At 39.7% G+C, this 22,120-nt stretch overlaps 1 protein-coding gene across 1 annotated transcript in view; it reads left to right on the top strand.

The window, feature by feature from the left end:
* Positions 1 to 22,120, top strand: part of THBS4 (thrombospondin 4) — a 71,991-nt gene that overhangs the window by 27,641 nt on the left and 22,230 nt on the right. The window contains exons 3-10 of the mRNA XM_006875180.1: positions 742 to 989; positions 8,024 to 8,132; positions 9,013 to 9,095; positions 9,417 to 9,468; positions 9,681 to 9,892; positions 13,630 to 13,767; positions 18,021 to 18,089; positions 21,205 to 21,357. Coding sequence (XP_006875242.1) covers positions 742 to 989; positions 8,024 to 8,132; positions 9,013 to 9,095; positions 9,417 to 9,468; positions 9,681 to 9,892; positions 13,630 to 13,767; positions 18,021 to 18,089; positions 21,205 to 21,357 — 1,064 coding nt within the window. The remainder of the gene's footprint in view (positions 1 to 741; positions 990 to 8,023; positions 8,133 to 9,012; positions 9,096 to 9,416; positions 9,469 to 9,680; positions 9,893 to 13,629; positions 13,768 to 18,020; positions 18,090 to 21,204; positions 21,358 to 22,120) is intronic.

Here is a 22,120-nt window from a genome sequence, read left to right as displayed (position 1 = left end):
ACAGGTTCCTAATAATCACAATTAAATGTTCGGAAATATCCATTCTTCACAATGTTATCCATAGCTTGCCATGGTCCACACAAAGTCTTTCCATAGTCAGTAAAACACAGGTAAATATCTTTCTGGTATCCTCTGCTTTCAGCCAAGATCCATCTGATGTCAGCCATGATATCCCTCATTCCATGTCCTCTTCTGAATCCATCTTGAATTTCTGGAAGTTCTCTGTAGCCATTTTGAATTATCTTCAGCAAAATTTTACTTAAATATAATATTAATTGTTCGATGATTTCCTCATTAGGTTGGGTCACCTCTCTTTGAATGGACACAAACAATGAATATCTTTCAATTTGCTGTCCAGGTAGCTGTCTTCCAAACTTCTTGACATAGATGAATGAGCACCTCCATTGCTGCATCAGCTTGTTGAAACATTTCCATTTGTATTCCATCAATACCTGGGGCCTTGTTTTTTGCTAACTCCTTCAGTGCAACTTGGACTTCTTCCTTTAGTATGACAAACTGACAGACAGTGGTGATGATGTCTTGAGGTAGAGAGTGGGTCTGGTTACACCAACTGCCTTGCCTAGAACAGTGTCTAGCACATAGAACATAACGTATTGATATTTGTGGTAACGACTTGCTCACGTTCTTTACAGTGACTCAGCTGTGTGACCAGGGTGCTGTTCAGTGTTCTCCACCTTCTTGCACTTATCACACTAATCATTGGTCTGTGCTTGGTTCTAGCCATCCTCCGTTTCTTAAAGACTGATGGGAAGATACATTTGGTGGTTTTCAACAACCTGCACCTGGCTGATGGGGAGCGGCACAGGGTCCTCCTGAGACTGACCAATCTGCAGCAAGGGGATGGCTCTGTGGAGTTCTACCTAGACTGCACCCAAGTGGATTCTGTTCACAATCTCCCCAGAGCGTTTTCTAGCCTCCCACAGAGTCCCGGCTCCATTGAATTGAGGACTTTCCAGGGGAGGACACAGGTAAGAATCAACAAGATCATTCTCTAAAGTAGAAGGAAAGATGGAGTGCCAAGGCTCAGGGAGGATGATGAAGAAAATATATCAGTTCATGTAACAAACCAGGTCTACCCTATGGTCAATGGACTTACGTCTGGCTACATATTACAGTCACCTGGGAGACCTTAAAAGAAATATCTGTGAATACAGGATCCAAACCCAAGACCAGTTGGATCAGAATCTGTATGGATAAGACCCAGGCATCAGTATTTTCAAAATACTAAATCTAATGTGACATCAAAATTGAGTTTCAGCTTTAGATGACAAGTAGAGAGACTCTTTGGATTCAGTTATGACATTGGAAAATAAATACCAAAAATAAAAATAGTGACTAGCAGATGATGTTGTTATTAAGTGTCATCAAGTCAATCCTAACTCATAGCGACCTTGTATAGGGTTTCCAAGGAGCAGCTGGTGAGTTTGAACCACTGACCATGGTGTTCAAATCTATCTTGCAGTCCAGTGCATTATCCTACATCACCACACCAGGACTCCACTATAGGATTATCTATTATTTATATTTGCAACCTTTCTATAATGCTTTTTATTTTAAATGAAAATAGAGAAAAATGATTGAAACCTGCCAAGTATAAAAACAATATTTGTCATGAGTCTCATCAGAAAAAAAGAGACTTACTGTCTGCTTGGATTCATGTGGTCTTAAAAAAACACTATCACATCTGTCATCTGTTTTATACTATGTTGATGGTATTGCATTCCTTATATCATTGCACCTGCTGTAGAAATTCCCACATACTTTTCTTTTAGAATTTTGGCTAGGAAGTGCTTTATTTCCTTGTCTTTTTTCTCTTTTCTAATAATTTTCATTGTAACTGGCCTTAGTTTCTGAATTTCATCTGCTGTAGGGGTCCGTCGCAGTCTCGGGAGTAACTATGTTCATCCATTATGACCAGGAATAGTGTTTTCTTTCTCTTGCTTCTCATTTTCCACCTCTGTTTTTATTGCTTCATTATATGTCTTTTAGTTACAATCTGCTCGGAGCCCTTTGCACAAAGAGGCAGGGTGTAAGATGTAAGTTCCATTAAAGCTAAGAATGGCTGAAAAGGTTTAGCATTAATAAGAAAACTGTAACCCTATCATAGAATTTGTGTTTGGACAACATGGTGCATTTTTAAGCAGAAATTCTAAGAAAGCTTAAACCCAAAGAGTGTTTTCTTTTGCTTTTGAAGAGTGTGTATGTGTGTGTGTATAGCCTTGCTTATTGACTGTCTTGTTAGCCAACATTTTGCATTTATGATAATAGTAAAAATCTATCCAACTCTTTAAAAAACATTTAAAAATGTACATCTGGCAGTAACAAACATCAAGGTACAAGACAAGGGTAACACTGACTGTGATGGTTAGGATAATGTGTCAATTTGGCTGGGTCATAATTCTATGTGGTTTGGTAATTATGCAGTGATGTAATTTGGCAGTTACATGATGATGTAATCATCCCTTGTCTTGTGATCTGATGTGGTCAATCTCCATTTTCACATAGCGACAATTTTCATGTAATGACTTGGTCTTAGAAACTTCACCATGTGGGGAGCATACAAATAGTACACAAGAAGGCTTCAAAAAGTTCGTAAGGAAATTCCATTATCTTTTCATTCCATTTTTCAAAATTTCTTTGACATCTCCTCATATACGACACACACACACATTCACCACTTGTTTGTCAGTTTGTCATACTGTGGTGGCTTACATGTTGCTGTGATGCTGGGATTTATACCACTGTATTTTAAATAAATACCATCAGGGTCACCCATGGTGGACAGGGTTCAGCTGAGCTTCCAGACTAAGAGTGACTCGGAAGAAGGAGAGAGAGATTACTTCTGAATGTTCACCTGCTGATAATCTTCTGAATACAAGTAGAACATTATCAGATATAGTGCCTAAGATGAGCCCCTCAGGTTGGAAGACACTAAAAATACGACTGGGGAACACCTGCCTCCTCAAAGTAGACTTGATCAAGATGACACAAACGCAGTAAATTTTAGGGACCTTCATTTGCTTGTGGGGCACAATTCAAGATAAGGAGAAACAACTGCAAACATCCATTAAAAATCAGTACATGGAATATATAAAATATGAATCTAGGGGAAAATTGGAAGTTGTCAAAAATGAAGTGGAATGCATAAATATCAATAGCATAGGCAATAGTGAGCTGAAAGGGTTTGGGATTGAATCAGACAATCTTATGATTTGCTATGCTGGGAATGAAAAATTGAAGAGGAATGGTGTCACATTCATCATCGAAAAGAACATTTCAAGATCTGTCTGTGATAGGATAATATGCATATGCCTTCAAGGAAGACCAGTTAATAGAACTAATATTCAAATTTACACATCATCCACTAAGGCCAGTGATGACAAAACTGAAGAATTCTACCATTGTCTTCAGTCTGACATTGATCAGACATGCAATCAAGATGTACTAATAATTACTGGCAATTGGAATGCAAAAGTTGGAAACATATAGGAAAAGATCAATAGTTGAAAAACACGGCTTTGGTGATAGAAATGATGATAGAATTTTGTAAAACCAATAACTTATTTATTGCAAATACCTGTCTAAAACATAAAAAATGTTTATACTCATGGAACTCACCAAATGTAGTACACAGGAATCAAATTGACTACATCTGTGGGAAGAAACAATGGAAAGGCTCAATATCATAAATCAAAACACAGCCACGGGCAGGCTGTGGAACAGACCATCAATTGCTCAAATGCAAGTTCAGAAAAAATTAAATCAAGTCCGTGAGATCCAAAATATGACCTTGAATATATCCCATCTGAATTTATAGATCATCTGAAGAACAGATTTGATTCATTAGACACTAAAGACCTAATACTAGGAAATCTGTGGGATTACATCAAGAAGATCATACAGGAAAAAAGCAAAAAGTCATTAAAAAGACAAGAAAGAAAGAAAAGACCAAAATGAATGCCAGAAGAAACTCTGAAATGTGCTCTCCAACATAGAAATACAAAAGCAAATGTAAGAAATGAGGAAGGAAAAGTGCTGAACAGAAAAATTTCAAAGGGCAGTTCAAGAAGACAAAGGCAAGTATTATAATGAAATGTGCAAAGACCTGGAGTAGAAAATCAAAAAGGAAAAACACACTCAGCATTTCTCAAGCTGAAAAAAATTCAGTCCTCGACTTGCAATATTGAAGAACTCTATATGCAAAATCATCTGCATATCGCAGGTTGCAGTGGCAACATCGATGGACTCAAACGAGGCAACAGTAATGAGGTTGGCCCAGGATTGGGGAGTGTTTCGTTCTGCTGTGCATAAGGTCGCTGTGGGTCAGTACCGACTCAATGGCACCTAACAACAACAACAACAACAACAAATATGCAAAATACTGAGTGATGCAGAAAGCATCAAACAAACATAGAAGGTATACACTGTATCAAAAATAAATGGTCACTGTTTAACCATTTCAAGAGATAGCGTATGATTAAGAACCAATGATACTGAAAGAAGTCCAAGCTTCACTGAGGACACTGATGAGAAAGAAGGCTTCAAGAATTGACAGAATACAAATTGAAATCTTTCAACAAATTGATGCAGCACTGGAGGCACTCACTCATCTATGCCAAGAAATTTGGGAGACAGTTAACCTGGCCAACCAATTCAAAGAGACCCATATTTGTGCCCGTTCCAAAAAGAGATAACCCAATGGAATACGGAAATCATTGAACAATATCATTAATTTCACATGCAAGCAAAAGTTTGCTGAAGATAAATCAGAAATGGCTATATCAGTACATCAACAGAGAACTGCCAGAAATTCAAACCAGGTTCAGAAGAGCACACGGTAACTAGAGAGATCATTGCTCATATCAGGTGGATCTTGGCTGAAAGCAGAAAATGTCAGAAAGATGTTTACTTGTGCTTTATTGACTAGACAAAGGCTTTCTACTGTGGGGATTGTGAAAAGCAAGCATAACATTGTGAAGAATGGGTATTCCAGAGCACTTGATTGAGCTCATGAAGAAATTGTGCATAGACCAAGAGGGAATTGCTAGAACAGAACAAGGAGATACTGAATGGTTTAAAATAAGAACAGTGTGTGCTCAATCTCTATGCTGAGCAAATAATCCGAGAAACTGGATTATATGAAGAACATGACATCAGAATTAGAGGAAGACTCATTAGCAACCTGCACTATGCAAATAATACAACCTTGCTTGATGAAAGCCAAGAGGATTTAAAATAGTGATGAGCAAAGACCGCATTGGGTTACACATCAATATAAAGAAAACAAAAATCCTCACAACTGGACCAATAAATAAATCATGTTAAATGAAGAAGTGATTGAAATTGCCAAAGACTTCATTTTTCTGGGATCTATAATCATGAAAGTTGTTGTTGTTAAGTACCGTCGAGTTGGTTCTGACCCATAGCAACCCTGTACAGGGTTTCTGAGGCTGTAAATCTTTACGGGAGTAGAAAGCCTCATCTTTCTCCCGCGGAGCGGCTGCTAGTTTCGAACTGCTGACCTTGCTGTTCGCAGCCCAATTCGTAACCACTACGCTACCAGAGCTCCTTAATCATGAAAATAGCAGTCAAGAAATCAAATGATGTATTACATTAGGCAAATATGTTGCACAAGACCTCTTTTAAGTGTTCAAGAGCAAAGACATCAGTTTGAGGGTTAAGGTATACCTGACCCATGCCATGGTATTTTCAATCGTCTCATATGCATGTGAAAGTTGTACAATGAACCAGGAAGATCGTTGAAGGATTGTTGCATTTGAGTTGTGGGATTGGAAAAGAGTATTGATAGTACCATGGACTGCCATAGAACAAACAGGTCTATGTTAGAAGAAGTACAGCCAGTGTGCTCCTTTAGAAGCCAGAATGGTGATACTTCATCTCTCATTCTTCAGACCCGTTATCAGAAAGGACCAGTTCCTGGAGAAGATATCAATCATGCTTGGAAAAGTGGAGGGACAGCACAAAAGAGGAAGACCACTATGAAATAGATTGGCACAGTGATCGTAGCAATGAATTGTGAGGATGGCGCAAGACCTAGCAGTATTTCATTCTGTTGTGCATAAGGTTGCTGTGAGTTGGAATTCACTCAACATCTCCTAATAACAATGACATATGTACATGAAAAAAAAAAAAAAAATTAGTGAATAGAGAGAAGTAAACTACTTCTGAGGTACTAAACTCGCCCAAGTAACCAGAAATTCTTTCATGGAACATTTCAGAAAATTAAGGCCACCACTCAACTCAATAAGTCAGTTTCTAAAAGCCAGAGGTCAGGTAACTCACTGGAAACTATACTCATGTGCATTTTCTTAAAAGGTCTATCTGTTTAGACTATCAGCAGGGACAGGGTAGATCTGTCTTCATAGTCATCTACTCATTCATTCAATTAGTCAACAAAAATCTAATAACAGTTGGGCTGCCAAAAGAACCAATAGATCCGTTTTGGAAGAAGTGCAGCCAGAGTGCTCCTTGGAGGCCAGGATGGCCAAACTTAAGAAGTCTCTCCTACTTCAGACACATTGTCAGGAGGGACCAGTTGCTGGAGAAGGATATCATGTTTGGTGAGGTGAAGGGTCAGAGAAAAAGAGGAAGACCCCCAACAAGATGGATTGGCCAAGTGGCAGCATCAACGGTTTCAAGCGTGGCAACGATAGTGAGGTTGACCCAGGATCGGGCAGTGTTTCGTTCTGCTGTGCATAAGGTTGCTATGGGTCAGTACCAACTCGATGGCACCTAGCAACAACAATGTGTTAGGTAAAGGGCCCTGGTAATACAGCGGGTTAAACATTAGACTGCTAACTGCAAGGTTAGTAGTTTGAATCCATCAGTTGTTCCATGGTAGAAAGATGAGGTTTTCTGTTCCCATAAAGATTCACAGCCTCAGAAACCATATCTAGAGTCACTGTGAGTCAAAACCAACTCGATGGCACATCACGACCACCACCATATATATACAAGGAGTCCTGCTGGTACATTGGTTAAGCGCTTAACTGCTAACCAGAAAGTCAGAGGTTTGAACATACCTCCAGCTCTATGGGGAAAATATGAGGCAATCTGCCTCTTTAAAGAGTTATTGCTGTATAAACCCTATCCTTCTCTATCCTACATGGTCATTATGAGTCAGAATAGACTCAGAAGCAAGGGGTTTGGGTTTTGGTTATGTTTCAGGCACATGCTTAGCATTAGGGAGACCATGGGGGCAAACCAGTCACAACCCTGATGTCCAAGGTGGTACTTGTTACAAAGCACATGTTGCATATACTTCAAATTGGTTAAATTGAAAAGTTGAATTATTCTGAAAATTCTTAGCATGCTCATTTCTAAAATAATAATGATGACTTTATGTTGACAGTTATGTAAACTTTTCCAGTTTTGTATATCTATAATAAAATTAAGTATAAGTTACAAAATAAAGGGATGAGAACATTGATTTTGTGACTAGCAGTAAATGATTGATATCAACCAATGATGTACACCTATGGTCTCAACTACCTAATATACTATTCATTAGTTCTTATAACCCAAGAAAAATCGGGTCATTTTTTTCCTAAGACCTGGAGCCAAAATACCCTAAAAAACAAAAGTGTTTAAAATTGGGATCAATATCTTCTTTGCTGCAGTCTAAAGTCCATAAACAAATTCCAAATAATTCATAAGAGGCTCCTGCCATGAAATAACTCATTTACCATGAAGAAAAATAACTTTTCTTTTTCTCAGTCATTTTAATGAACTCTAGGCCAAGTTGAAGGCCAGCATTTTTCCAAGTTATTGACATTTCCGTATTTGTTTCCATCATAAGGGCTGGTAGACTTTAGGAAAAATTCGAGCCCACAAAATTATGTAAGATGTCATAAATTTGTAAAAATTATGCAAGAGGCCAAAATACCAGGCTCTCCTATTATGAAAATTAATGCAAAATCTGCAAGTATGTTTGCTTTTCAACAGTATCAGCAATGTGTGGTGTGAATATGATGTATTCCAGGACTTTTTGGAAGAGCTGAAGCTGGTGGTGAGAAGTTCTCTGATCCAGGTGGCCAGCCTACAAGACTGCTTTCTGCCACAGAGTGAGCCAGTGGTCGCCACAAGCACAGGTATGGGGTTCAAGACTGTACACCTTCCAAAACACAACTCCAAAGCCCCCAAATGGGATGGGGACCACCACCAAAAGGTTGCATCTGTGGCATAGCCTGAAGATGTATTTACAAAATTGAGGCTCTTATGTGGAGCTGTGGATGTGTTCACTGTAAAACTCTTTCAACTTTTCAACTTTGCTGCATGTCTAAAAACCTTTATAATAAAATGTTAGAAAAAAAATTTTTTAAAAATCAGACTCTTGTTCCAAAGTCCAGGGCAAAGAACACTTTCTTTGCATTTGGAGTCTCTGAGTGTTGTAAACAGGTAAGTATTCAGTTGCTAACCTAAAAGTTACTGGCTCAAGTCTACACAGGTGGTGGTGGTTATGTGCCATGGAGTCGGTTCCTACTCATAGCGACCCTGTACAGGGTTTCCGAGGCTGTGAATCTTTATGGGAGCAGATAGTCTCATCTTTCTCCCATGGAATAGCTGGTAGTTTTGAACTGCTGACCTTGAGTTTAGCAGTCTACACAGAAGTACCTTGAAAGAATGGCCTGGCCATCTACTTCCAAAAAGCGGCTATTGAAAACCTTCTTGTGTACAGTTCTACTCTGACCTGTGGAGAGGCCATAAGTTGGAATTGACTTGATGCCAATTGGTAACATCCGGATTTATTTTTATAACTGACCTGACTTTGGACTAACTAGCCAATGACATCATTATCAGGGTCATTTTACTTTTTAGGTGAATTAGGCAAATTATCCCAAAGGTCTATTTAGATACTGTAGATTTTTGTATAATCTTGTCATGATTCTCTGGAGGAGTTGTTTGTTTTTCTGTCACTGTAGAAATGTCTGTCATTGGTTGAATGTCCCTTACATTTTGCTATTCCTACAGAGGGCTTTAATCGGCAGTTCTTGGGCCAAATGACACAACTGAACCACCTACTAGCAGAAGTGAAGGATCTTCTGAGACAACAGGTAACAAACAGGGCATATCATCTGAGAAGTCTTATCAGAGCAGCCCTTTGTGCCAGCTGGTGGAGCAGAGTTGCAGCCCCTTGGAGGCAGGGAGAAGAACCTGATCTAGTCTTCAGACACTCCACACAGCCCATTCCCCTAGGACTATGCAGGAAGGCTCTGTAAATGGAGGACAATCTTGGAATAAATACGTCAAAGGTTACTTCCAGTGCAACTCGAAAAAATGTTTCATAGGTAGCTACACATGGATTGTATTATTTCTGCATTACATGTCACATATTTCTTTTCAGTCTTTTTTATTCCCTCTTCCCATTTTTAAAGGTCAAGGAAACATCGTTTTTGCGAAACACCATAGCTGAATGCCAAGCTTGCGGTAAGTGCTTTTCTAGTAACTGATGAGTTCTGAGTCAGAAGAGCTGACACAGACTGATGGAGGGCCTCGGATGAGGTTGCATTGAGTGCGGGTTCTGGACAGTCAGCATAGAACTAGAAGAGAAGTTCATTGAGAATACAAATTTTATTTGGTATCAGGTGTATTTTTCTGGTTGTGAATAAGCCTATGATTTTTTTTTTTTTTTTAAATAGGTCCTCTCAGCGTTCAGTCTCCAAGCCCAAACACATTGGTGCCCCCTGCACCCCCAGCACCCCCCGTACCCACACGACCCTTAGCACGCCAATGTGACTCGAACTCATGTTTCCGAGGCGTCCGATGTACTGACACAAGAGAAGGTTTTCAGTGTGGGCCCTGTCCCATGGGCTACACAGGGAATGGAATCACTTGTTCCGATATTGATGAGGTAAAAGTTAAATTTGACAGGGCCCTCCTAATTCGTTTCCACATCCTACAGCTTATGGAAAAAGAAGCAAAGTTGACAATTAAGGTTTGACTTGGGTTGCCCCCTAAGGAGCTTTAGTGGTGCTGTGGATTAGACATTGGGCTGCTAACTGAAACACCATAGCTGAAGGCCAAGCTTGCAGCAAGTGCTTTTCTAATAACTGATTTGTTCAAACTCACCAGCTGCTCCATAGGAGAAAGATGAGACTACTCCCATAAAGATTTACAGTCCCAGAAATCCTATGTAGGGTCGCTATGAGTCAGAATCAATTCAATGGTAGTGGATTTGGGGTTTTTAGGTTTGAGTTAGTTGTCCCCATTTAGCACAAAAGCCACTTCCTTACAGACCATGAGACACAGTGAGTGTTATTGTTGCTGTTAGGTATTACCCAGCTAATTTTGACTCCTAACTACCCTCGGTACTACACAACAAACACTGCCCAGATATCCAGCATCCTCACAGTCATTCCTATGTTTGAGCCCATTGTTGCAGCCATGGGGGCAGTTCATCTCATGGAGGGTCTTCCTCTTTTTCATGACCCTCTGCTTTACCAACCATGATGTCCTTCTCCAAGGATTGTCCCTCCTGATAACATATCCAAAGTATGTGAGACACAGTCTCACCATCCTGGCTTCTAAAGAGCACTCTGACTGTACTTCTTCCAAGACAAATTTGTTTGTTCTTTTGGAAGTCCATGGTATGTTCAATATTTTTCACTAATACATTAATTCAACAGCATCAATTCTTCTTTGGTCTTCCTTATTCATTGCCTAGCTTCCACATGTATGTGAGGAGTTAAAAAAGCCATGATTTGGTTCATGTACACTTAGTCCTCAAAGTGACATCTTTTTGTTCTTTAACACTCAAGAGGTCTCACACAGCACATTTGCCCAACTTAATATGTTGCTTGATTTCTTGACTATTGCTTCCATGAGGATTGATTGTGCATTCAAGTAAAATGAAATCTTTGGCAACTTCAGTCTTTCTCCATTTATTATGATGTTGCTTATTAGTCCATTTGTGAGAATTTTTTTCTTTATTTTGAGGTATACTCCATTCTGTAGCCTGTAGTCTTTGACCTTCATCAGTAAATAATTCAAGTCTTCTTTGCTCTCAGCAAGCAAAGTTGTGTCATCTGTATATTGCAGGTTGTTAATGAGTTTTCCTCAATCCTGATGTCATGTTCTTCTTTGTACAATTCAGCTTCTCGGAGTATTTACTCAATATACAGATTGAATAAGTATGTTGAAAGGATACAACCCTGACACACTTTTCCTTGTTCTATTCAAATGACTGCCTCTTGATTTGCATATATCCGTATATTCTGCATATGTGCAATTGTTATTGTTCAGTGCCATTCAGTCATAGCAACTCTGTTCTGAGGATCCGGTGGGTTTGAATTGCCGACCTTATGATTAGAAGTCCAGTGCTTATCCTACAGCACCACGCTAGGACTCCAAAATTTCCTAGCATTCTTCTCAATGTGATTCATAATTTGTTATGATCTGTGCAGTCAAATGCCTTTGCATAGTCTCAAAAACACAAGTAAACATCTTTCTGGTTTTCTCTGACTTCAGCTAAGATCCATCTGGCATCAGAAAATGATGTCTCTCCATCCACATCCCTTTCTGAATCTGGCTTGAGTTTCTGGAAGTTCCGTCAATGTACTTCTGTAACCATTTTTGAATTTTCTTCAGGACTTTATTTGTGTGTGATATTAATGATATTGTTTGATAATTTCCACAGTCTATTGGATTACTTTTTTTTTTTTTCTAATGGGCACAAATGTGGATTTCTTCCATTTGGTTGACTAGATAGCTGCCTTCCAAATTTCTTGGCATAGAAGAGTGAGAACTTCCAGCATTGCATTTGCTTGTTGAAACATCTCAAATGGTATTCCATCAGTTCCTGGAGCCTTGTTTTCCACCAGTGCCTTCAATACAACTTGGACTTCTTCCTTTAGTACTATTGATTCTTGATCAGATGCTGCCTCTTGAAATGGTAGAATGTTGACCAGTTGTTTTTGGTATAGCATCTCTGTATGTTCCTTCTGTTTTCATCTGATGCTTCCTGCATCATTCAATATTTTGCCCATCAAATACTTCAAAATTGAGATTTCAGGTTTTTTCTTCAGCTCTTTCGTCTTGAGAAATGTCAAGCATATCCTTCCATTTGGGTTTTCTAACCCCAGGTATTCGTGCATTTCATTATACTCTACTTTGTCTTCCCAAGCTGTCCTTTGAAATCTTCTGCTCAGCTCTTTCACTTCACCATTTCTTCCATTCACTTTACTACTCTGCATTTAAGAGCAGGTTTCAGAGTTTCTTCTGATATCCATTTTGATCTTTTCTTTCTTGCCTGTGAGCAGTGGGAAGAAGGAAGAATGAAATGCAGGAGAAGAAAATGTTGTGTTTCCAACTGGTTTATTGGTCCATGCTGATAGGATGCTAACATTTCTATTTTACACACTGACATCTGCATTGATTACTTCTCCGTGTATAGTCTGTGTTACAATTTTGCTCTTTCTATGCCTTTGCAATTGTGAAAAGGGGAGGGAGGAACTTGGAAAGGTATATTTCAAAGGTTACAACATTTCTTCAGTCTTCTCAAAATAGAGGAGTACAGAGAAGGCTGGCACCGATAAGACTTGTTTGGGATGGTAGAGGGATTCCTATAAACCTGTGAGTAACCAAAAGTGCCCAGGGATGAAACCAGAGAGACACACAGCAAGTATAGGCTGTTTTGACTGACTGGCAGAGTCTCAGAAGGAGATGGTTACAAAACACATGATTAAACCAGTCCCAAAGCAGCCTCTGCATCAAGTAGCCAGGTTGCCACTAAAATGTGGTTTTCTTCTCCCACTCAGCCCATAGAAAGCTGGAAGTAAAAATGGAGGTGAGAAGAGAATACAGGGAGCTTAGGCACACACTGACGCCCACAGGACTCCTGTGGCTCTTGGCAACACTTGGCTGATTATTTCTCCAGCTACTAAGCACTTGAGATGGTCTCTAGCAGTCCTTCAATTGGAGAAACATCTGTACACGTTTCACAGTACTGCATCTGGTTTTTATCTTTGAGCTGGAATTTTCCTCTTTGGAAGGTCAGGAAATGGTCATGTTTTTAACATTAGTTGAGGTTTTTTGTTTTTTTTAAAAAATGGAGTATCATAACCAATTTCCCAGATTCCAAGAGCCTTGGAAATAGCCATGGACTTCATAGGGCATGAACACAGGGAAGAATATGGATGGATCACATTTTATTGAAGAAACACCTTCCTTGCTTGATTTTCTTGAGGCCTTTACATTTGAGCGGTATGCTCAATATTAGCTTTGGAGTTACCTAACAACAAGAAGCATGTGGTTTAGGAGCACAGAGGTTTTAAATTTCAGCTAAATTATCAGGGAGCTGACATTGGAGATAGACACATTAGTAGTAGAGACCCTTTCGATGAGGATGTGCCTTGATTCTGTTCTATAGCAAAGCCCACTAATAACCCAGAATGTGAAGGTCAGATATTCAATGCACAACTCTGGAGCTGGAAGACTTTATTCCTTTTCTCACCTCTTCCACTAAGAAAAAATAGTAAGAATAATTCAATAGAATAATTACCAAGTGCAAAAGTACGAATGAAAGTTTGAGAAAGTTTATATTACCTATGTGGCTAAAGATTGATTTTTTTTTTTTTTTTTTGTCTCCAGTGCAAATACCATCCCTGCTACCCAGGCGTGCGCTGTGTAAACTTGGCTCCTGGCTTCAGATGTGATGCCTGCCCAGTAGGATTCACTGGGTCCTTGGTGCAGGGTGTTGGAATCAGTTTTGCCAAGACAAACAAGCAGGTGGGTTGACGTAATATTTTTTCCCCCATCTTAATTATCAATGGGATAATTATGGTTGGTTTCCACCTCTTCAAGTATAACCTTTACCTTCTTGATCTGTCAGCACTGTATTGAATGTCAGAGTCCACAATAGACAAATGAGGCAGTTTTCCAAGTCATCTCTTAAGTGTGTGTGTTCATAAATCTATACGCGGGAAAGCTGTTCAATTGGAATAATAGTATCACTAGACAAACAGTACATGAGGTCATACTGAACAGGTGGCATAATTTCAGGCTAATTTTATTGATAACCATTGAACATTTTATTCTAGTGAACAACTTGAGAATCAGGTAACATAAGCTTTGTAAAATTCTGTCACTTTTATAGCCATTGTTGCTAATTAGTAGCTGTGTGTTAGAGCTGAGGGGATTTCAAGAGTAGAACTAAGACCCTGAGGAAATCTACTCTTATTCTTATATAAGCTATAAATTGCCATAAAGCAATTGACTACTACATGACAGTCTCCATTTATTTCCAAGTGTTCTGCTAGATCCCAGTCATTATTTAACTGACTGTGAAATTCTTTCTGATGTTTTCTGTTCTTAAAAACAGTTGGTCTATAAATATATTTTACCACCTTAGGGAAATTATGAGCTTTGACGAAGAGCAGGGCTTCATTAATCCCTAGTGGCCTATCAAAGAAGTCTAGAGGGCATCTTTTTTTTTTTTTTTTCTAGAAAAGGGAGGCATATACGATAGACAATATACAAATACAATATACAAATAACAAGAAGCCATTAGAGTAATGACCCAAAGTTCTTCATCTCCTCTAAAGACAAAATCTCTGCAACTAGACTAAGGAAAACAAAGCAAACTGAAATATAAGCTACATGATGTAAGCTAGTAAGAGCGCTTGCCAGAGGATTTCCAGCAATATGGTAGGCTGAACTAATGTAGAGGACAGCCACTCTTGCTAAAATTTAACAGCAATTTGTAGCGCAATGCCAAGAACAAAAGAAATGAAAGAAACTGGTGTGGGTTCCAGAAGCTCAGAGTCAAAGCTGGTCCTACAGCAGTTCATGGGATGTAGGAATTGAATGCAGATCCTCTAAGTGGACAGCTAGGATTTTAACACCTAGATGGATACAGGTGTTGCTGTCTTAGGACTTTAGAAAGACCTAAGACCCCTGAGTAAAATGAGGAATCTCAAAAAGCTACCCTGTTACAGGTTCATAGAGACAGAAAAAAAGATTAGAGAGTGCCAAGGACTTGTGGGAGGGGAACATAAGGAGTTTAATGAGCACAGTTCCTGTTTGGGGTGAGGAAAAAGTTTTGGAAATAGATCATGATCATGGTTGCATGCATTGTGAATGTAATTAAAATTACATTTTTAAATTACACATCTCAAATAATTAAAGTGACAAACTTTCTTTTATACACACTCATGGAAGCAGCAGTCAAGAAATCAAATGACATATTGCATTAGGCAAATCTGCTGCACAAGACCTTTTTAAAGTGTTGGAGAGCAAAAATGTCAGCTTGAGGATTAAGGTGCACCTGACCGAAGCCATGGTATTTTCAGAAACCTCATATGCATGCAAAAGCCGGACAGTGATTAAGGAAGACTGTAGAATTGATGCCTTTGAGTTATGGTGTTGGAGGAGAATATTGAAAGTGCCATGGGCTGCCAAAAGAACCAACAGATCGGTGTTGGAAGAAATGCAGCGAGTGCTCCTTGGAGGCCAGGATAGTCAAACTTTGTCTCTCAGACTTCAGACATACTATCAGAAGGTACCAGTTGCTAGATGAGGATATCATGTTTGGTAAGGTGGAGGGTCAGAGAAAAAGAGGAAGACCTCCAGTGAGATGGATTGGCCAAGTGGCAGCATCAGTGAGCTCAAGTGTGGCAACAATTGTGAGGTTGGCCTAGGACTGGGCAGTGTTTTGTTGTGTTGTGCTTAGGGTCGGTATCGGCTCAACGGCACCTAACAACAACCACAGTATTTAAAAAAAAAAAGAGAGAGAGAGAGAGACATTAAAGCAGAACTATGAAAACTTCAGTAGCCCCAAGAAATAAGGAAGCTTAAATTGGGACATGGTTGACAAGAGTGAAAATTGCCCAAAATAAATCAAAGCTTCAAGATCATAATCTAGGTAATACATAAAATGCAGAAACACAAGCAAAATACTAACACAAAGTCAGCCCTAGAGTAGTAAAATCCTCTGACTGGAGCCACAGTTCTGTCAGCTTGTGAGGACAATTTTAAATGCAGGGCCAGTGGACCATCCATAGGCAAGAGTCTCAACACTGAGCTCATCAACAAAAATGGCAGTTTGTATGAAGAAACAACCATGAAAAATATAAAATAGGTTAAAAAAAGAAGAAGAAGAAATAAAAGAATGCATAGCTACCATGATTCAAGCATTATTGTTGTTGTTAAGTGCTGTTGAATAGCTAGTGAATTCAAACTGCCAACTTTGTGGTTCGTAGTCCAGTGCTTGTCCTACAGTGCCTCACCAGGACTCCATGACTAAACAGTGTGATTTAAAAAAAAAAAAAAAGGCAAATTTTAAAATATAGCCAAATAAATGGATGCAAGGAGGACTGCAAGAATTAAAGGCAGCAGAGCGAACTACCGTTCTATACACAATCCTTCAATATCAGTGATCTATGGGTAGATAGACATGCAGGCTGAACAGGTGTGGCGAGTAGAGGATATTTACCTTTGCTGCAAATATATCCATGAATGTGGTGAAGAATATAGGGGCAAAGTTATGAAAGCTTCTTAGATGTAACCAAACACTTTAAGGCAATGAGTCAATGGGCCTGGGAGCTTAGGACCATGGTCTTAGGAGCACCATGGTCAATTAACATGACATAGTCCACAAAGACAATGTTCTGTATCCTACTTTGGTGAGTAGCAACTGGAATCTTAAAACACCTGTGAATGGCCAATTAAGGTCAACTATTGGTCTTTCCCTGCCTGGAGGAAAGAAGGATGATGAAAATCAAAGACGCATGGAAACAATAGTCCAGTGGACTAATGGACCGTGTGAACATCCGTCTCCTGAATCCTGAAACCAGAAGAACTAGATGGTGCCCAGGTACCACTACTGACTGCTCTAAATAGGATCACGTTAGAAGGTCCTGGATAGAGTGGGAGGAAAATGTGGAACGAACTCAAAAGGATAAAAAAAAAATTTTTTTAAAGACCAGACTTACTGGTCTAATAGAAACATTCCCTGGACTGTGGTCCTTAGTCACCCATCAGATCTGGAACTGAACTCATCTCCATGGCTCAGTTTTCAGCTAAAGAGTAGCTAGGTCTTTAAGAGAAACAATAACACTAGTGAGGTATGCACATCTTAGAACAACCAGCCATTTGAGATCAAATGAGCAGTGCTTACACAAAGACAAAGTTCAGAAGGGTTAGGAAAGAAGGAGGAATGGAAATGGGAAACCCAGGAAGGAGGTGGGATAAGTGATGTTATACTGAAGGGATTACAATCACCGAGATGAAATAAAATGTACTTAAATTGTCTAATATAAAATGAATGCTCTACTGTGTTAATCTTCACCCATTTTACAATAAAAGTTATTTTTTCAAAAGTCAAGTAAAACTTTTCCTATTGTGATGGATATGTGTATTTGAGGGGGTACATATATAAAACCACTGAAATTTAAAACTCAATATATAAGCAAGACAGATTAGACACAGCTAACAGGGAATTCATATACTAGAAGATGAGTCTAAGGAAGTCATCCAAAATGCAGCACAGAGAGATAAAGATATAGAATATATGAATGAGATTTTAAAGAACAAGAGGTTAAAAGTCGATAGAAAATATTAATAAGGAAGTCCAATATTTGTCTAGTTGTAGTTCCAAAAAGAGAATTTAAAAAAGAAAAAATATATATATAGGGCAAAATTGGGAAGCTGAGAATTTTTTAGAATTGAAGATAGAAATCCTCAGACAGACAAAATACATTAAATCCTAAGCAGTATAAAGCATTGTCTTAATTAAAATAGTTGTAGGCCAGATTCGTTGTAGAAGTGATCTTTTCTGAATGACTTTAATTACTACATAGGCAACAGTCATTGGAAATGGGATTGATTATAGATAAAAGCAGAGGGGTGGCTTAAACAACCTCCAGATCATCATACTGCCTGGAATTCTGTGTATCTTCACTTCACACAAAGCTATGACAACAAAGTAAAGTTTATTTGCATTCCCATTTAAACAAAGTGCCTCTTAAACCCTTCTACACTAGGTCTGCACTGATATTGATGAGTGCCGAAATGGAGCATGCGTTCTCAACTCTGTCTGTATTAACACTTTGGTAAGTATTTCTCACAGCTGCTGTTTTTAAAGCAGATCATAACTCTACAAGTCATGGAGAATACAGGGGCATAATATATGTGATTTGTGGAATGAGGATAAAAGTTTGTGTTGAAGCGCAGGTATTTTATATGAATAACTTTTAAAGTAATTTATATCAATAATTTGGTAAAGACCCACTGAATGCAAAACAGTTGACAAATACAAATAGTTAATGAAAGCTAAGTAGAGTTGGTATGTAGAATCTTCTCTCAGAGCCCTTTAGAACATGGATGAGGGTCTCATGACCTCTCCCTGGGAGGCAGGATGACCACAAAGGTTCACGTAGGTACCGTACTGCACAAGCAGAGGACCTCAGGCACATTACGGTCTGTTGCCGGGCAGTGCACACCTGTCTCTGGTGCCTCTCATCTAAAAAGTCCAGAAATGATGCCCTCTGTTTGCAACCCTTCTGACAAAATTATTCAACAAAATTCAGATCCATGAACAGTTAAGTGGCTTCTTTGTGCCAAACTTTGAACTTGTTGTTGTTACGACTCATAGCGACCCTGCACAGGGTTTCCAAGGCTGTAAATCTTTATGGGAGCAGAATGCCTCATCTTTCTCCCGCGGAACCGCTGGTAGTTTCGAACTGCTGACTTTGCGGTTCACAGCCCGATTCGTAACCACTACGCTACCAGAGCTCCTTAAACTTTGAACTAGCCAATATAAAAATAATACACCATAGTCATTTCCTCTCACATGCTCACAGGCAAATGATATAAAGAGCAACATAGTCTGTTCAGCAAAACTATAAGCAGCCTAGTATTGCTAAAGCATAATTTGTAGATCAAAAAGTGAAAATAAATAAAGCTATGGCATCAAGCTTGAAAGATCTTGAATTCATTCATTCGTGTCTTATATATTTGTTGTTGTTAAGTGCCGTCGAGTTGGTTCCGACTCATAACAGCCCTGTATAGGGTTTCTGAGAAATGGCTGGTGAGTTTGAAGTGCCAATCTTGCTTTTCAACTGACCTTGCAGTCCAGTACTTAGCCTACAGCACCACACTGAGTACTTATTCTGGGTCAGGCACTGTTTTAGGGTATTGGTTTTAAACATAAGCAAAATCTATGGCCTTGGGGAATTTGCAATAGACATCATCTTAGGCCTTCCCAAACACTTCTGGCTGAGATTCCTGGGAAAAAGTTAATCTCTACAGAAAATTATTTGAGATACTGTGTTCTCAATTCTTTGGGAAGATGATACATGATGAGTCCAGTCTCGGTCCATAGGAGATAAGTTAACTCATTACATGCAAAAGGGTGATTACTTCTATTAGGGAAGCAATTAATAGAGGCCAGAGTCCTGGTGTGGCGCTGTGGGTTAATGCGCCAGACTGCAAAGCCATTTGAACTGCAAGGTCAGTGGTTCAAGCTCACCAGCCACTCCTCGGAAACCCTATACAGGGTTGCTATGGGTCGGAACTGACTCGATAGCACTTAACAAGAACAACAACTTATACACTACAGGGAGTTAAAAAGAAAGGCTGTAAACACTGAGTGACAGGGATTCATCTCAGCCAGATTTATGGACAAGGAATTTGAGGAAAGCTAGAGAGGTCAGGTCAGAGCCTATTGCAGGAATTAGGAAGACCAGAGACAATGATGAGTAATGATGATGGGGGTGGGGATGACCTGAGGGTTCTGAGCTGAGGGAGTTTTTGAAGTGTAAATTGTCCAGAACCCACTGCCTTCTTTTGGACTGATAGCCACCCTAGGCAGGGTTTCTGAGACTTTCTTTACATAAGCAGACAGCCTCATCTTTCTTGCATGGTAAATTGTCAGTACTTGGCAGTTAATTCAAATGTGGGGATAGGGAGTGGATTTAGTGAGGGAGCAGGAAGGGTCAAGGATGACTTTTGGGTAGGATGACTGGAGGGGAGATATGGCTCTCCAGGGTGAAGGGCAGTCAAGAGGCTGAGAAAGTTCAGTGGGAGAAATGGCTAACTCACATTTGGACAGAATAAGATGAACACACCTATGGGACATGTAAATGGAAATTCCTAGTGGGCCATTGAGTATTTGGATCTGGAGATCAGGAGAGAGTGATGTCAGGAGGCAATGTCATAAAGGTAATAATGGAAGTCAGTCAGAGAGAAGGTAGGGAGGCAGTGGATAGAAGCCCAAGGAATCCCAAAATGAGGGAGGAGGGAAAGAAAGCAGAGTAAAACCCAAGAAAAGGAAAGAAGTGACAAATAGAATGAGGCTGGTAGGTCAAGAAAGATCACTGGAGAGCATTCTTTGGATGTGGCAATTAAGAGGTCTGGTAGTGTAGTGGTTATGAATCGGGCTGCGAACCTTAAGGTCAGCGGTTCGAAACTACCAGCCGCTCCGCGGGAGAAAGATGAGGCTTTCTACTCTCGTAAAGATTTACAGCCTCGGAAACCCTGTACAGGGTCGCTATGGGTCGGAACCGACTCGATGGCACTTAACAACAACAACAACAACAACAATAATCATTCTGTTGCATGCTTTAAACAGTGAGTTTTACATACGTAAACACTGTTTCCATAAAACTGTTTTAAAAAATCAATGAGAGGCATCCTGGCCTTGTAGAATTGCCAGGAGCTAATGGTTCATTTGCCAACTTACTTCCATAGCAGCCATCTCTACAAGCCTGCTCAGTGCCAGCCCCCAACACTTCTAGGTGTCTGATTCTTTAACACCCAATTATATAAGAGCTGAACCAACATTGAAAGTACTTTTTTTAAAAAAACGTGCTTTTTAATAAAGTCATCTCCCTGGGTTACCCTCTCGCCACATCTCTTAGGACTCATTGCAACTTTCAGCTTTTTCTCCTTACAACCCTTAGAGTTGGCAAGTAAAAATTGGTTCGCCATCTAGCCTTCTGCCTTCAGGTCTTTTCCCTTGTTGTCTACGTGGATTGGTGCAGCTTCCTTTTTGATAGGTTTTCAACCAATAATCACATGATCTTAAAATACATACAAAGAGCAGAGAGGCACACATGGGTCTCACTTGATCCTGGTGTTACTGAGTATTTACCTATCAAAATAAACACACGAACAGTATCTGTACTCACAACATCAACGCCTGGCTCATCATTTTGTTCCTTGCAGGGATCTTATCGCTGTGGACCTTGTAAACCAGGGTACACTGGTGATCAGACAAGAGGATGCAAAGCAGAAGGAAATTGTAGAGATCCAGAACTGAACCCTTGCAGTATGAATGCACAGTGCATTGAAGATAGGTATGGAGATGTGACATGCGTGGTAAGTTTGTTTGCTTACTTTATCATTTTTTTCTTTTCCACTGTAAACACTTAGCCCTCACCAGTTCCTACTTACTTCAGGATAACAGTACTCAAAAATGAAAGCACGGTGGTCAAAGTGAAGACAGAACGTAAGAGTAACAGGTCAACTTTAAGGGCGCAATCGGAAGAACATTTAGTCATAGAATGCCTACCCTTTCCCTCTGGGTGATGGATTGATACTACCCACTTGGGTACCTCAGGGAATGTGGTGGTTCTGTAGTATAAGCACTAGACTGAAAGCCACAAGATTGGCAGTTCGAGTCCACCAGCCACTCTGTAGGAGAAAGATGAGACTTTCTGCTCCTGCAAAGATTTCCGGCCTCAGAAACCTGATGCAGGGTCACTATGAGTCAGAATCAACTCACCAGCACATAACAACAACACAACAACTTGGGTTACCTCAGTGGTGACTTTTCCAGGTAAAATCCCAGCTCCAAGCACCTTCTGAGAAAAAGTCCAAAGAGTGAGAAGAGTGAGCAGCAGGGAGTGAAGACTGCCTCCTCACCCCCTACCCCGCCTTCTACTGTCCTGTCTACTTGTTTGTATGATCTACTAGTGTAGCTGCTGTCATTTCCAACTGGCCTTGCCCTTAAGAATTCCAGTACTGAGGATCAGACTTTAGCCACCTAGTAGACATAGCAAACTGTCCCTCATCTGATTATTCAGTAATGCTTGTTAGTAATCTCATACATGAGCCCTGGATATCCACAGACAAATGTAAA

The sequence above is a fragment of the Chrysochloris asiatica genome, unplaced genomic scaffold (genome assembly GCF_000296735.1).
Source record: "Chrysochloris asiatica unplaced genomic scaffold, ChrAsi1.0 scaffold00313, whole genome shotgun sequence".
NCBI lineage: Eukaryota > Metazoa > Chordata > Mammalia > Afrosoricida > Chrysochloridae > Chrysochloris > Chrysochloris asiatica.
The sequence above is the reverse complement of the archived record's forward strand: the minus strand, read 5'-3'. Positions and strand labels throughout refer to the sequence as shown.